A 16,331-nucleotide genomic window follows, 5' to 3' on the forward strand; every position below is an offset into this window, starting at 1 on the left:
ATCAATCTGTCTTTGGAGGTGGTCAATTTAGAAGAAAGCCGCTTAAAGAAGAAATTAAAATTTAAAAAAAAAGGGGGGGGGGGGGGGGGGAAGAAAAGAAAAACCAATTTCAGTACCCGGGAATCAAGTGTGGATGGGTTGCTCTGAGAGAGAATCAGTGATGCTGAAGAAATTGTGCCCTGGAATATGAGGCAAGGAAAGCACAGCAGTAGGTCCAGGGTAAAAAGAGATTTTCCCTGCCAAGTTCCTGCATACTGCGCTGCTGAGTGACTTTAGCTGGCATCAGGAAAGCCCTGCTGAATAGATTGTGCAAATTCTGGAGAAAGAAAAAGAGAAGGCATAAATAAGAAGATACATGGAAAAATGTCATCAGAGCCTCCATAGGAAGCCCAAAAAGAGCCGGAAAGGGAACATACACAACACTTATTTTCAGCTCACGTTTGCGGCTCCACAGAGGAATCATCTGTCAAGAACAACTGCTTTTCCTGACATTGCTAGGAAATGGTGCGAAGGTGGAGCTGTGTAAACAGAGCTTTGATCTTATTTAGTACTGTAGATCAGGCCTGCTTAGTTAAAAAATACAGAAACCCAGTTGTTTTAACAAGTACTGAAACAAAAGCCCCCCAGTCAGGTTTTTTATTCACATGGGTTTAAGTTTCTTGTGATTAGTCATCACTAATTAGTTTTTACTGTGTGCAGTAAGTCCTTAAACAGTAGTTGCAGGCAGTTTATACTGTGTCTGAGCTTTACAATCAGCTGAAACAGCTAAAAAAGTGTTCTGTATGGAGCAGAAGTAATTTTATAATCTTGATAATATCTATTTTCAGTTCCTTTTCTTTCAGTTTGGCTTTTTGTAAAAGCCAGCAATAACAAAAAGCAACCTTCCCCGTCATTTTTTTTCTAGAAGGAAAAGGGATATGAGACCTTATATCCGTCTTGGAAAAGTTATGACAGACTGGAAAGCATTATGAAAGCATTAAATAGGCCAACCAGGCAAAGCAATGATATTCAGAGACGACTTTTGTAGAATAAAAGGAATAATTGCTTAAGACAGTCTACAGATATCGTGTATAACTCATTGCTGACTTTGGTGGGTTAGCTCAGATGCTGATCCCTCTCTCTCCGACACTGGTAGTCTCAGCTTACATCTCTTTTGATAACAGCAGCAGGTGACTATGAGGTGCTTTTCTCAAGTGACCAAACTGAGAACATTTGAGATTCGAAATGGACAATAGCATGGCATGGAATTACACCCCAAACCCTAATGCAATCTGAATCAGCAGTTTAATTTCTAAGTATACATTGTCAAAACTGGAGATCTCAAAGGTGTGCATAGTCACAGATAAATCCAAGTTTAGGAGAATTTATAATCATGTCAGTTGTAGATTAAAAAAATTTATTCTATATCTGCAGCTTTATAAGTGACCACAAACAGTGAGGATTTGTGACGGCGACTGTCAGCGACCTGTTAAAGGATACCGAAAGAAGAAGAGTCTTCAAAGCGTTTCTCTCCTCCTCATTCAGAATTTCTTTTTCCCGTCAGTCAGTTGGCTGTTTTCATTCAAACTGCAGAGTCCTGGGATACAATGCCAGCTAAATCTGATAGGAAAACAATCTGGAGCTAAATGTCACCTGCACGGAGCTGGCATCTTGTTCCAGCTCTGTTCCACAGTCCTCACTGTCAGCTTTCTGTGGATGTGAGAGAACAGGTACACAAAATATAGGTACATCTGTCGTTCAGCAAAACCTGTTTCAAAGTGATCCTGCCAGAAAAGGGTGCCAAAGGCTGGAAGTCCTCCCCTAATCAAAGCAGGAGCTCTGACACCTTCGGTCTGGCAGGAGCTGATGCTGCGGGAATAGGCTCTCCATTGAGAAACGTGTGGGGTAACAGTGACACTCTGTGGCCAGCCAGACAAAATGCAATTTCTGAATTTTTCCACAGTTTTTCTCTGCTTTCATCAGTTTTACCAGACAGTGAGGTAGTAAAGATCAGTTTGTAGCTTTCATTCTTGTTGATAATTTCCAGTATCTTTTCAATGCATTTACTTCATTGTTAGAAAACGTCCTGAACATGTAAGCTAAGATGATTACTAAAAAAAAAAAAAGATCAAACAAAACCTTGTATCCAAAACCCCTGAATCTGAGGAGCGCTGAGAGTGAGACTCCACTGTTGCTCTTGAACTTGGCAAGTTGTACAGAGCTCATTTTCAGGTCCATGCTTACAGTGTCATTTTAATCACATTTCTTCCTGTTGAACTGGAAGGAGGGAAGGCCCCTTAAGGGAAACTGGATTTGTATATTGCAAAGCAGAATTTCCTCCAAACTAACCTGGAAAGCTGTGCTTCGTCAGCATACCACCAAGCTGTAATTTTAGCTTGCCATAGGAGCAACAGTTATTACCTATATTATATACAGTGCGGGTAGGCAGTATGGTTAGGTATCATTAGCCTTTATAGGGCTTCCTCTTGAAAGCAACTGAAGGAATAGTCAAAAAAACAGTCCTTGCTTCATAGCTTTTATATTCAACAGATGGAGGAGGAAATTTTCACTAGTTTCTAAGGTGAAAAGAGGATGTAGGCAGTATGTAGCATAGATTAGCGTAGATGAATGTACGACCTAAACTGGGATAGAGACCAACTGTAAGAGGAAGAGTTAATGAATAGTCTCAGAAAAGGGAGTGATGGTGTTAGGATAGGTAAGGTAAGCCAAAGAAGCTCAGTTTTTAATTGCCCTGAGGATACAAAGCTGAGATGTTAGGAGTCAAGGAGGAAGAGATCTGTGAATTTAAGATAGAAGAAGAAGGACTTGGAATGAGAGTTCCAGGGTGTAGACAGGAGAGTACAGAGCATTGCCAATTTATGTGGGAAAACCTAAAACTATTTGGGTAGCACTTGAATAAATGAGTCTACAGAGAGAACCTGAATCCTGGTAAAAATTCTAAACAGCCTTGGAAATTATAAACTCAGAGATTGGAGTAACAATATTTATGAAAAATATTCTACAGTCATACAGAAAAGGTGTAGTAGTTCAAACAGAAATCAAAGCAAGGCAAGTAGTTTTCCTTCCCTCTTCAGCTGTTGCAACACCTGCCAGCTAAGGGATGAGAACATGAGGAAAAAGTCTTTGCTCCATGCCATATTTCTCCACATCTATCTCATTGTCAGGGTGCAATGAGGGCTCCCAAGGGGGCATCAGGGCAGGACCTGGCATCCAGGACCCGTCCCACTGTCCCCAGCCAGGAAGCAGGGAGGCTGGGGGTCATGTAGGGACAGCCCCAGGCCTGGGCATCAGGCACCTCCCTGAAAAAGGGGATGGGCTGAGGCCCTCAGGGCCCTAACATCTTCTCGACAGCTTTCTGTTCCAGCACACAGGAACACAGAAGACACACAGAAATTGAACAACAGGGAAATGTTCACTAAACAACATCAAAAAAAGCATGAAACCTTTCCCAGATACACTGGAGCATATACCATGTCTTTTCAGGAGGGTTGAGGACAAACAAATCAATGCCATGTCGTGGTTGACACTGTTTCAGGCGGTGCTGGTCAGTCACAATGAGGAGAACATCACTCATGGCAGTTCAAATGGGGACTCTATTTGGACCTGTCCCGGACACTCTTGATATTCCCAGGTATGAGGGCCAGCTCCTTGTGTCCATTCAACCTGCTGTGAACAGTGAGCCCAACCACAGAAGGAGCTGAGCTTCTGTTGTGCCACTGAACTCATCACAAGCAGGAGGCCATAGCCACATGTAGGGAAGGTCTTGGACTGACATTTCCCATCCTGTAGTTTTCAAATCCAAACCTGTGACATGGGGGGAAACTTGTGTGGTTGCTCTGCAAGGCAGAGCTCAGCAGTAAGCTCCTCTTCTCAGAGCTTAGCTGTGGCCATTTCAACGCTCCTGGCCAAACTGTTAGGCACCACAAGCTAGGTGGTTTTTTTGTTTTTTTTGGTTTTTTTTCAGTTTGTCAATCTCACTGACAGCTAGTCAACCCTTCCAACCCAAACTATTCTACACCCTCACTGATGCCATGTCACAGTTTTCAAAGGAGAAAGCTTGGTCCTTTTCTCTTTTTAGTCCCTACCTGTCCAGCCTGCCATGACCCCCATGTTGAAGGGTGGCAGCCCCTAGGACACAAACATACCCACAGGTGTGATGTCGTGCAGGTATAGAGAGCTGGTCATCTAGTCCAACCCCCCTGCAATGAGCAGGGACATCCTCAACTAGATCAGGTTGCTCAGAGCTGATTCCAACCTGACATGGAATGTTTCCAGAGATGGGGCATTTACCACCTCTCTGGGCAACCTGTGCTAGTGTCCAAAGAGGTGGTAGATGCCCCGTCCCTGGAAACATTCCATGTCAGGTTGGAATCAGCTCTGAGCAACCTGATGGGCACCCACAACTTCTCCAGGCAACCTGTGCCAGTGTCTGACCTCCCTTACTGAAAACGATTTCCTCTATGTCCAATCTAAATGAACCCTCTTTCAGTTTAAAGTCTCTTCCTTCCTTCTGTCTGCGCCCCATGGAGTGAGGGCAAAGTACTTTGACAGCAAATATAGTGATTGGGACAAAATTCCAGTTCTAGAATATTTAGGGCATGGGAAGGAGGGGGGATTCTCTCCTATCGAACTAGTCCTGATTGTTGCTGTTTGTTATGCATATCTAGGAAACAGGGAAATGCATGCCTAACAATCAGCAAAGAAATTGAGTGAAATTCTACGAAATTATTAATGGAATTAGTGACCACTGGCTTTGCTCTTGTGAATTGGGAGACTTGAAACATGAGGCAAGAGCATTTGTTCTGCCCACAGAAGACATAGCAGGGGTAGGGGCTGTCCTCGTCTCTGAACACAATTTCTGAATTATTTAGTATATGGCCTTTCTTCTCCAGCAATAGACTCACTCAGAGCTCATCTCGTCTGCTTTTACTTTCTTTTCTTTCATTCTTTCTTAAACAGACTTGCAATTGCTCCTATGTATTATTTATTGGAAATACTATGCTTTTATAACATAGCTGTGGGAGGAACAGAATCTGTAGGCACAATTTTGAACCCCATATTTGGAATAATTGGCAGGAAGAAAAAAAATAGGCTGCAGTTCAATACATAGGGTATACGAATGTAAAAAAAAAAAAAAGAAAGAATATAGAGTTGCCTCTATTTCCCAATGAATTACTCTGTTTTGTACCATAGAAAACCTGAAAGCAATCTTCAATAAAACTGTACCCTAGTTGCATTCTTTATTCTGACTTTATTTCTTTTTTTTTTTTTTTTTCAGAAGCATCCTATTTCTGTAGCATGTTAGAGAGTGATGCAATGAAGACTCCATCCCATCTTATTTCAAATACCCCATTATTCATCGGATGGTAGAATTTCCACCCTTGCTTCCTGGATCTCTATTTTAGTTTGCTTGAGAGAAATTTCAGTGCTATGAATGCCTGGTCAGACGGAACGGCTGTGTACCACAGCCTCCTACCAAGCCTCCGAGAAGAAGAGCAGTAACAGAGGCAGGAGAAACACGAAAAGACCAAGAGACCATTCACTCGACCCACTGGTACATCAAAAAATACCAACTACGTTGATCTTACAGTACAATGCAATATGGGGAAGAAGGTTTTTCTCAAAATGAAGAACAAGCAGATTAAGGAGCCGGAGAACAATTATAACTTATTTTTTAAAAATGAAGAACTCGGACAAATGGGTAACCCTCGGGCAGCAGCATGTGCTGCAGAGTGTGCAAACAGTTCCTGAAGGATCAGGATCTGCTGCACACCATAGTTCTCTTTTTTTTTTTATTCCCATCTAGAGAGTTTCCTGCCCTTTTTCCATTTATAGACTGGTTTCAGAAAAGATCATGCATGAACATACACTGCATGATTTTTCACATGGGTGGTGGTGCATTTCTACTGTTAGATTGACTCTGCAACAACTGCTCTAAATAAGCAGTAGCTTTTGGCTTAACCTGAAGCCTGACCGTAGCAACACATCTGACATATCCACAAGCTGCACGAAGCTCCTGGAGGCTGTTGGTGCCAACCATCTGTGGGGGTTAACTGTGGGAGAGACGTGTATCACAGAAGTACCTTGCAAAGCATAGTCTGTAGGACCCCCTGCAACACCCTGCAGCCTATCTGGGCTGGAGTCCTTGTTTTCATAGAATCATAGATTATCTAGGTTGGAAAGGACCTTTAAGACCATCTAGTCCAACCATCAACTTAACTCTGATAAAAGAAACATTACTAAACTGTCACTAGGCACTATGTCAATCTGTCCTTTAAATACCTCCAGGGATGGTGCCTCAACCACTTTCCTGGGCAGCCCATTCCAATGTTTAATAACTTTCACTGTAGAAATTTTTCCTAATATCCAATCTGAACCTCCCCTGGTGCAACTTGAGGCCATTTCCTCTTGTCCTGTCGCCTGTGACTTGGGAGAAGAGACTGACCCCTGCCGATAAGGTCTCCCCTCAGCCTCCTTTTCTCCAGGCTGAACAACCCCAGCTCCCTCAGCCGCTCCTCATAAGACTTATTCTCCAAATTCTTTTGTTTTGTTTCTCATTCATCTTCCCTTCCTTAAAAGAAGGAAAACTGAAATATGCCCCTGTTTGGCCACCGGTGACCTGTCACTGACCAGAGAGTCCCTTTGTGACGTGCTGAACTTCATCCCCGGTAATGATGGCTTGCGACACAGAGGCATCATGTGGAGATCATTGCTGGGTAAGCTGCATCTCCCACACACATATGGAAGTTCCCCACGGTCCTAGGGAAGCACAGATGAATCACATTTCCTTCTTCATCCTCAGACAAAGGCGGCTGGAGAGCAGCTCTGCCTTAACGCCGCGATGCGAGATTTACAGCAGCTTTCAGTTCTGCAGCCTTTTAGGAGCAAAATCCAACCAATAAAGAAGGTAAACACTGCTTTTGCTGGGCGTCTGCCTGGCTGCCATCAGCCGCTCTTACACAAGCGACTCTGGGAGCTGTTTCAGCAGCACATTTTTGCCTCTGGCATTTAAAGTTCAAGTGGTGCTGTCTTGTTAAACATTTTTCCCTTCTTTTAAGGGATTTTTTTATGCCCCTCAGCCACAGAGGACTGACTTTGCTTTACTTACAAATGTTAAAATGTAGTAAATACCTTGACGTAAAGAATTTTATAGATTTTCACCCCAAGAAAGGCGTTTTGACTGGTCATATTTCAGCGAGACATTAAAAAAACATGCCTGTGTGCATTTTTTTTTAAATTGCTGTCGTTACTGTCTGCGCAACAACGTAGCGAAAGCTGATGCTACAGAGATTGGTTTTGTACTTTCTGGCGTAAGACTGGCAGAAAAATTGTCAGTTGTCTTGTTGCTCATGTTTAAACCCACACCCTTGAGCTGTGATTCAGCAAATTCCCGGAGTAACTCTGGTCTGAAACCCGGGTTCCTCCTTGTCCTGTCCTGCCGGGGGTGGATTTCCCCTAGAGAAGCCAATGAACAAAAGCTTGTTTATTTCTGTATGCGAGGAGGAGGAGGAAACTTGCTCCACCGTCTCCCCACCTCTTCCTGCAAAATGTTGGCTCTTTTGCACCGATCACTTCAGGTTGCGAATGAAAATGGAAGTTAGCGGCAGCGGAGCTGGGATATAGGAATTGTTGTTTCCAGTGGCGCTCCCTGGCTCTGCTCCACACCTCATAAATAATGGCTCTTACCTCATTTTAGCTACAAAGAGAAGCAAAAGCAAGCTGCCTGTGCCTGCCTTCAGCAAACCTAAGGTGCCCTCTTGGAGAGGCAGAGCTGAGCACTCTGTTATTAACTGGCATTATCGAGGAAATACACTTACTTTCTTTTTTTTTGGCTGCAGTTTTTTTTTGCCACGGTTGCGACAGCATCTTGATGGGGAAGCTGTTCTCCAAAGGCCAGCGCAAAAGAGATGCTCGAGTTGTCATGCTGGGGCTCGACTTCGCTGGCAAGTCCACCCTTCTCTACAAACTGAAGAGCGGCCGGGCTGTGGAGACCTGCCCAACGGTGGGCTTCAACGTGGAGTCTCTGCAAACTCCCTGTCGCTTATCCTTCAACCTCTGGGACGTCGGCGGACAAGGCAGCCTGCGGACAAGCTGGGCCAGCTACCTGGAGGACACCAGCACCCTCATCTTTGTGCTTGACAGCACAGATACGGCCCGGCTGCCTGAAGCAGCAGCAGCGCTGGAGGAAGTGCTGAGCCACCCCAGCATGGCTGGTGTCCCCGTCCTCCTCCTGGCCAACAAGCAGGAGGTACCGGGTGCACTGGCTCCCACCGAGCTGGGGGAAAGGCTGCAGGGTGGGCGGCTGGTGGAGCGACGCTGGGTGCTCCAGGGGTGCAGTGCTCACACCGGACAGGGCCTGCAGGAAGCCCTGGCCATCCTGGGAGAGCTGCTGCGGGGTCTGGAGCAGAACTCCCTGTCCCAAGAGCAGCCCCTTGCAGGGCCAGAGGGGAGGAGGCAAGCCTCGGAGCAAACCTGAACCACGAGCAGACCCTTCCCACTCGTTGCTGCCCACAGGTTTGCTGCAGAGGATCCCAGTATCCAGGTGCCCCCTAAAATCAGCAGTTGGCGCTAGCCATGCCGAAAAACAGCCAGCCACCTGCCACTGAAACCCAGCAGGAAGACTTCTGAGCAAAACTCCCACCGTGGAGCATTTTTGGCTCCATCTCTTGGACTCTCATCACCAGCCCCAGCTTGTCCCGCAGCCACTAGGCTCTGCTCACCCATTGTGTGTGTGTCCAGTGCTTCAGCAGGGATGCTTTTTGCCAGAGCGATATAAATTATACCAGAGATGCACACACAGGACAGAGGGGATTATTTTCTTTCCGTGGCTCCCAGCCCCGATGCAGTTATCCTGATGGGGTGATCCCCACAGCAGGGGGTGTTTGAAAGTGCCCCACTCCGCTTCTCGCTCAGCTCAGATCACATGTTCATCAGCTGGAAAAGCAGCAGCTGCTAAAAGGGAATGGCTGAACTGGAGCAGCGTAAGCGCAGGACTTCAAACAGCCGACAACTGATTGGTTTTAATGTGGCATCTACGGGTATAATCTTCAAGCCATGGATTTGAATCAGGATTGGATGGTGTAAAGCCATTCAAGGATGTGTGTATATTTATTTCTGAATTTCTTGTTTGGGGTCTTTCTTTTCTGTTTGTTATTTTCATAAAATATTGATTTCATGAAAATGGTACCTCATTTTCCATGGATTATATATGAAGAAACCAAATCTGATGTCTAGATGCTTGGAAACATGTCTGCATGGCCAGTCAACCTCTAAATATCCTCATGGTGGCCTGATCAGCCAAGACGAAGCCCCGTCTCTCCGACTTTTTGAAACTGGATGAGACTACTCTACGGGCAATGACTGGTAACCATGGGCACCTGTGGGCACTGGCAGGTTGGTAACCAAAGGGGTCTCCACACCCAGCTGGGTCCGGGGCAGTCAAAATGCCCCTAGTAGTTCACAACAGGGCTGGGTCTCTTGTTGCAGTGATGGTCTTTGTCTGATCCTGCTGAACCCACTGTTGGAAAGACCTGTAAAATGTGTGCCCGAGGGCTCCCTGTACTCAAAATTCTGTTATTGAGGATTAAAATTAAGAAATTTCATAGCAGTTCCTACTTTATTATGAAATGAATGAAAGTGTTGGAGGAAGGGGAGAGAAAGGACACAAAATTTTCAGGCAGCAGAAGTCAGCTGCTTTCAAGGAAGAACTTATTCACACTAGAAACACCAAGGAGAAATATATGATGAAATCCTCTTCTGTTCATACCAGAGAATTTTACAGTTGTTAAAGAATTAATCATCCAGCTGTTAGTGGTACTGTTATTAGCCTCATTTCATAGAAGGCAGCAGCTGGAAAACAAGGCTTACACAGTCATGAAGAAACAGAATCTGACATTTATAGGAAGGTCTCAATAAAAGAAATCCTTCCCAGTGGAAAAAGTCACATTTTTAAGCTGTGTTAATATGTAAGAACTATTATACGCTATAAAATAGTACTCCAGTGTTGATCTGGCCTAAGCGATCATGGTTATCAGTATCCTTATATAGCACTGAATTGTATAATGAGTTATATGACAAAGCTGTGCATGTGGGAAGGAGGGCAAAATTATATCTCTATATCTTTGCAGTTAATATAGGCAGGTTGGTCTGCCTTTGGCTTGTTGTAAGCAGTCATCATTTTCTTCTAAAACACAAGTCTCCAATGCACACGTTGGGTATTTGACTGTCAGAGGTGGACCAAGCAGTTCTTGAGACACAGCACATGTGCTGGTGTGTAGACAGAGACGAACAAACTCGGGTCACCTATGCACCCTGGTCACCAGTACCCGAAAAAGCCACAATGCAAAAGGCTCTGTGTCGTGTAACCATCCCAAAAAAATTCTCTTTATTGAGTTTGCTGGTGTTTCGGTCTTGCATTTCGTGTGATACAAAGCCAAGTATTGTCCATTAGGGTAGGGGCTCAGCAATAGTTTAAACTCAACATAGACTGAAGAGTTGTCCTGATGATATTTCAATCTTACTTGGCTCTTGATTGTGTGCTTTTTACTCTACAGGATTGTCTGCTGGTTGTTAAAAAGAGCACTGAAACCTTCCCATTTCCCCATGAGTGTTTTTCAAGCCCTTTAAAGAGAAAAAATAGGCTCCTCTGGCAGCAGATAGAGGTAACCACCAGCCTTTTGTAGATATTGCCAATTAAGAATTAAAATACTGAGGTAGGAGGTGGAGAAGAAGGGGTTTTTCTTGGCAGTGGGAACCCTGAATGCCTGAAACTGATGAAGCAACATCCCAGTTACTGAAAGTGTCCTCATTTCCCTTGAAGCAGTAATTTGGCAAAATACCCCAGCTCGTGGGGCATCGTGTGATTTAGCATCCTTGTTTTCTGGAATAAGGCTTTTCTAGATGCTCAGTCACATTACTCAGCTCATTTATGCCATTGTTAGAGACTGTCAAAACGATGCTGGGTGAAATTGTTGGAAACGGCAGCATGCAGTTTACTTCTAATTATTTTCTCTTTTCTCCTGTGTTGGAAAACACGTTAAAACAAGTCAATCTAATGAGCCCTGCGCTGCTCTAATCAGATACTTGCAGGATACTCATCCAACAGCACTTAAATGCTTCAGTGTCAAAACTCCTGCCCTGTCCAAAGGGAGCAGCGCGGAGGTTTGCAGGAAGAAGCCAGCTCTAGGGAGGGAAGTTTGTTGCCTCTTTTTTCTTGGTGATTCTACAGGAGAGGCACTGCCACATAGAGCAGTGTTAATCATCTAAACACCTGCGCTTACGCACTCCAGCCGGGAGGGAACCCTCGAACTTAGAGTTTCCATCTTCCTGGGTGTGTGATAGGTGTCACAGCCTCTGTGCTGATTTCTAAAATAATACAGCTTCTCTCTTAGTAGTAGGCAAAAGGAAAATCCTTGGGACACTTTCTTGTTTCAGCTTCCTCACAAATATGAATTACCTTTTGGGTTATTGGTCCCAGAGCCCACCCTGGTTGCTCAAGATTTATTTTTATTAGCAGCTTTTCTGAATGTTAAGTCCATCCACTTACTATCCCTGATGTTGGCTGTCTCAAAGCCAAAAGGAGATGTTTGGAACAGGAGGCTGTTTGCTTTTTATTTCCTTTTAGTTTTTTTTTTCAGCAACAAGTATTTATTTGGCTCTCTTTATAAAGACTTGGTCAGTATTTAGTTGCTAATGTGGTCTGCTTTTCCGTGATCTTGAATCTGGTGGTTGTTAGCTAAATGTATTGGCAAAAGTGGCCAACTCATAGGATAGCAAGGTTTGGAAGGGATATCTGGTGCGATACCCTGCTTGAATCAGGTTACCCGAGGCCTGGTACAGCACTTTTGAATGTCTCCAAGGATGGTGCTTGAACAACCCAACACCTTTAGAGGCACTCTGGTATGTATTAACCTTTACAGTAAAGTAACTGAAATCCATAACTGTCCATCAATCTTCCCAGTCATCACTCCACTGAGAAGATCTGTACTGGTAAGTATCTGCCCTTGCTTGGAGCTGTGAGAGCAGCCTCCTTGTCCAGGGCCATCAGCTCCTCCAGCCCTGGGACCTCCCATCCCTTCTGTGTTTTGTGGGGATCACTGCAGCAAGAGCCTCTGGGTCCTGCTGCCTCTATTGCAGACACTGAGACACTTCAGTCATCTATCACACTATTTATGAAAGGACACAGATAATTACTCACTGATTTACTAACCTTTATGTAGGACTGGTTTTTAAAGCGGCTTCCACAAACCCTTTTCATGACTATCAACCCAGCGCAGATTTATTTTTTAATTTCTGACAAGGAGTTTTCCATCCGCCCCCAGGGAAAAGGAAAGCAACAAGCTGGAAAAAAACCAGCCAAAGTTAAAAACCAGTACAGGAAGAACGAGTCACCTTTTCCCCTTCTCTTCACCAACACAGGAAGGACGAGTCACTTTTTCCCCTGTCTCTTCACAACTTCCATATTTCAGCGGATCATAGAACCATAGAATGGTTTGGGTTGGAAGGGACCTTAAAGATCATCGAGTTTCAACCCCCCTGCCATGGGCAGGGACACCTCCCACTAGAGCGGGTTGCTCAAAGCCCCATCCAGCCTGGTCTTGAATGCCTGCAGGGATGGGGCATCCACAACTTCTCTGGGCAACCCGTTCCAGTGCTTCACCACCCTCACAGTAAAGAATTTCTTCCTGATATCTAATCTAAATCTCCCCTCTTCCGGTTTAAAACCGTTACCCCTCATCCTGTCATCTACGGCACAAAACGGTTTCTACTTGTGCATTAGCTGATTTCTGCTCCTGGCACTGATTCTTTGTTTTCTGGTGGACCTACAGGGCATTTGCCCCATAGTTACTGATGGGGCTTCTCTGATGGGTTTCACCACGGTCTTGCTGAGGGGCCTGAGATCAGACGGGAACCAGAAGATCCCAGGGTTGCAGGGTGAGGGCATGAATGGTTGCCAATGAACTATTTAAAGAGGGAACAGGCAGCCACGGGGCACGTGAGAGGGAGCTGTGACCGGCTGTAACACCGGGAGAGGAGTGTCGGGGCAGCAGCCAGAGACCTGGGAAAGGCCTGGGAGTAAAAAAAGGTCAATAAGAATTTTTTTAAAAAGCTAAGAAGAGCTACAACATAAAAAAGGACTGCAAAAAAACCCTTTTGTTAGGAGACAGGCTGTATAATGCCCTGGAATGTCTTAATTATCGCTTTAATACACCTAACGGCTGTAAATTAATTTCTTCCTCTTAAAGAAACCCTGAAATGCCAACTATAAAGATTCACCACATGTAACTCACCAAGAAAAAACAAGGAGTAAAACCATGTGTGACGCCACCTCTTAAAAAAAATTAACACCCTTGCCAAATGGTATTAAAAAACAGCCAGCAGGCAATTATGACTAAGACAAATGACAAACTACAGTGACATTACAGCCTTCAAAGGGTTAATTAACTTGCCTTCCTCTAAACTTTCCGATACTTGATTATTTTTTTTCTCGTGGTGCGGTTGCTTGCGTCGGGCCCTGAGCTTGCTGTCCGGACATGACACTTTTTTGATGTAAAAAAGCCAGGTGAAGGCTGGTATTTGGGTTAGGACCTCAGCGATGCATCCATGGCTGGGAGAACATCATCCCCCCCACCTCGTACTTCACACAATATGTGATTTGTATAAAATTCCTGAAAAAAAAAAGGAAGGGGAAACAAAAAAAAAAAAGAAAAAAAAAGAAAAATTCTGCAACTGCTGTGAAAGGTGATGCGTGAAGGTCCCAGAGCTGGCAAGCGCGTCCCCCTCTGTCCATGTTCCTGCCTGACTCGTCGTGGTCAGACCAGAAGAGCGAACCTCTGCTCCGATCTAATCCGACACCGGTCACCTCCAAAGCCCCAATGCCTTAAATCAGTCCAGCACCATCAACATCTTGTCTGTTAATTGCTGTAAGAAACAATCTCCCTGGAGCTCCCCTGGCTGATGAACTGTTCTTAAATTCTCCTTTAAGCCTCAGATTTTTATTAATTTTTTTTTTTTTTTTTTGGCCTGTGCTGGCTAACCACGTTTGGATGTGGCAACGAGGGTTTTTCCAACAGGCCACAACCGCTCACACACACAAAACCCACTTGGAGGTTGGTGGCTCTTGGTGGTAACGCGCCGGCTTGGTCCTGGATGTAGGAGAAATATTTGCGTTTTAACTAAACCGTGGCGAGGTTATGAAGCCACCGGTTTTTGCAGTGAGAGGACAAACTCACATGGGCCCACCTGAGGTTTGATAATGGAGGGAAAGAACTTTGGAAAGATCAAATTGGAGGTTTCCTTGGGAAGAAAAGTACCAGCTGAGAGCGGAGCTGGAGCCCTCGTTTCCTGGGGGCGTGCGATCAGGCGAGGGTCTGTTCTGCTCATAAAGAAAAGCACTTTACAGCTCATTATTTTCTGGCTTTTGGCAGCGCTTTAACAGTAGTCCTTTTCTTTGATAATAGCGTAAATGAAGACCGATGCTAGAAGTCCATCCCCCAAGACAGGCGGTATTTCCAGAGACAGGAGGTTTGGGTCAGCACGGGGCCGGGGCGGGAGTCCAGCACCGCACACAGTGGTAAGGTGTCTGCACAACATGCCTGAGGGTTGAGCTTTCGCGAGGATGGAGAAGTAGCTTTCATAGATTCATAGATTCATAGATTGGTCCAGGCCGGAAGGGACCTCCAAAGGTCATCTAGTCCGACCTCCCCGCAGTCAGCAGGGACACCCCCAACAAGACCAGGTTGCCCAGGGCCTCGTCGAGCTTCACCTTGAATATCTCAAGGGAAGGGGCCTCAACCACCTCCCTGGGCAACCTGTTCCAGTGTTCCACCACCCTCATAGTAAAGAACTTTTTCCTAATATCCAATCTAAATCTCCCCTTCTCCAGCTTAAAACCATTGCCCCTCGTCTTGTCACTGCAGGCCTTTGTAAACAGACCCTCCCCTGTTCCTGGGAGAAGGTCAATGCAGAGGCAAAATATGACAGACCATTCCCAAGGATGCCCCGTTTCTGCCAGGCGGGATGGGCCCGTCACCAGCAAAGGAAAGGAGGCTCGGCAAGGAAGAGCAGATTTTGGGCTGCAATCATGAGGAAGTGGTCCTGAGCCTCCAGAGCTGCCCCAGGACGGATGGGGACAACGTCCTCTGTGCCCCCGAGAAAAAGCAGCTCTTCAAAGACAGTGCACGGGAACGACTGGGAGGGCCGGGGACGTGTCCTGGTGGAGGTGGCTGCAGGCAACTTGAGCATCTTGAGGCCATTTCCTCTCATCCTGTCGCTTGCTACTGCTTATATACACAACTGCTTACGTCAGTAAAACTCCTGGAGCATTTCAAGAGCTCAGATGTTGATGAAAATACGCAATACAGGGAAAACCGTGACCACTGAAGCAGTGATTTCTTCTCTTTCCATCAGTTTTTAATATTTCAAGCACAGACCTCTGGTTGAGCTCCCCTAAAATCACCTCCCTGGGTATCAGTAGCTGCGCAAAGCTCAGTGCAGACACACCGTGCTGGTGACATTGAGGCCGGGTTTGTTGTCAGTTGAGCAGTGTGCCCAGGTGGCCAAGAAGGCCAACAGCATCCTGGCCTGTATCAGGGACAGTGTGGCGAGTAGGACTCGGGAGGTGATCGTCCCCCTGTACTCGGCACTGGTGAGGCCCCACCTCGAGTACTGTGTCCAGTTTTGGGCCCCCTACCACAAAAAAGACATCGAGGTGCTGGAGCGGGTCCAGAGAAGAGCAACAAGGCTGGTGAGGGGTCTGGAGCACAAGTCTTATGAGGAGAGGCTGAGGGGGCTGGGGTTGTTCAGCCTGGAGAAAAGGAGGCTGAGGGGAGACCTTATTGCTCTCTACAACTGCCTGAAAGGAGGGTGTAGAGAGGCGGGGGTCGGTCTCTTCTCCCAAGTCACAGGCGACAGGACAAGAGGAAATGGCCTCAAGTTGCACCAGGGGAGGTTCAGGCTGGATATTAGGAAAAATTTTTTCACTGAAAGGGTTATCAGACATTGGAATGGGCTGCCCAGGGAGGTGGTTGAGGCACCATCCCTGGAAGTGTTCAAAAGACAGGTTGACGTGGTGCTGGGGGACATGGTTTAGTGATGGTGTTGTATTTTGTTGTTTTGTGGGCGTTTATTGTTGTCAGTTAGGTTGATGGTTGGACAAGATGATCTTGAAGGTCCCTTCCAACCTAGAAGATTCTGTGATTCTGTGAAAACCCCAGCAGTTTGAGAGCAGGGAGAGAGGGAACACGCTCCCGCCGCGGAAGCAAGGTGCCCCCTCGCTGAATACTCCCCTTGGGCCGCGCAATTTTCTCCGCAAAGGGTTAAACGTTTCAGCA

General features: G+C 45.8%; 1 protein-coding gene across 1 annotated transcript; it reads left to right on the top strand.

Moving 5' to 3' along the window:
* The first annotated feature begins 7,870 nt into the window (after positions 1–7,870).
* On the top strand, positions 7,871–8,476 carry ARL11 (ARF like GTPase 11). Its single transcript, XM_074156562.1, has one exon. It carries the CDS (start codon positions 7,871–7,873, stop codon positions 8,474–8,476), a length of 606 nt encoding a protein of 201 aa, XP_074012663.1.
* Positions 8,477–16,331: the final 7,855 nt, after the last annotated feature.

Source organism: Numenius arquata, chromosome 1 (assembly GCF_964106895.1).
Source record: "Numenius arquata chromosome 1, bNumArq3.hap1.1, whole genome shotgun sequence".
Lineage (NCBI taxonomy): Eukaryota > Metazoa > Chordata > Aves > Charadriiformes > Scolopacidae > Numenius > Numenius arquata.

Bases quoted from the DNA above. Each gene is read 5' to 3' on its own strand.
- ARL11 (XM_074156562.1), top strand. From the start codon at position 7,871: ATGGGGAAGCTGTTCTCCAAAGGCCAGCGCAAAAGAGATGCTCGAGTT.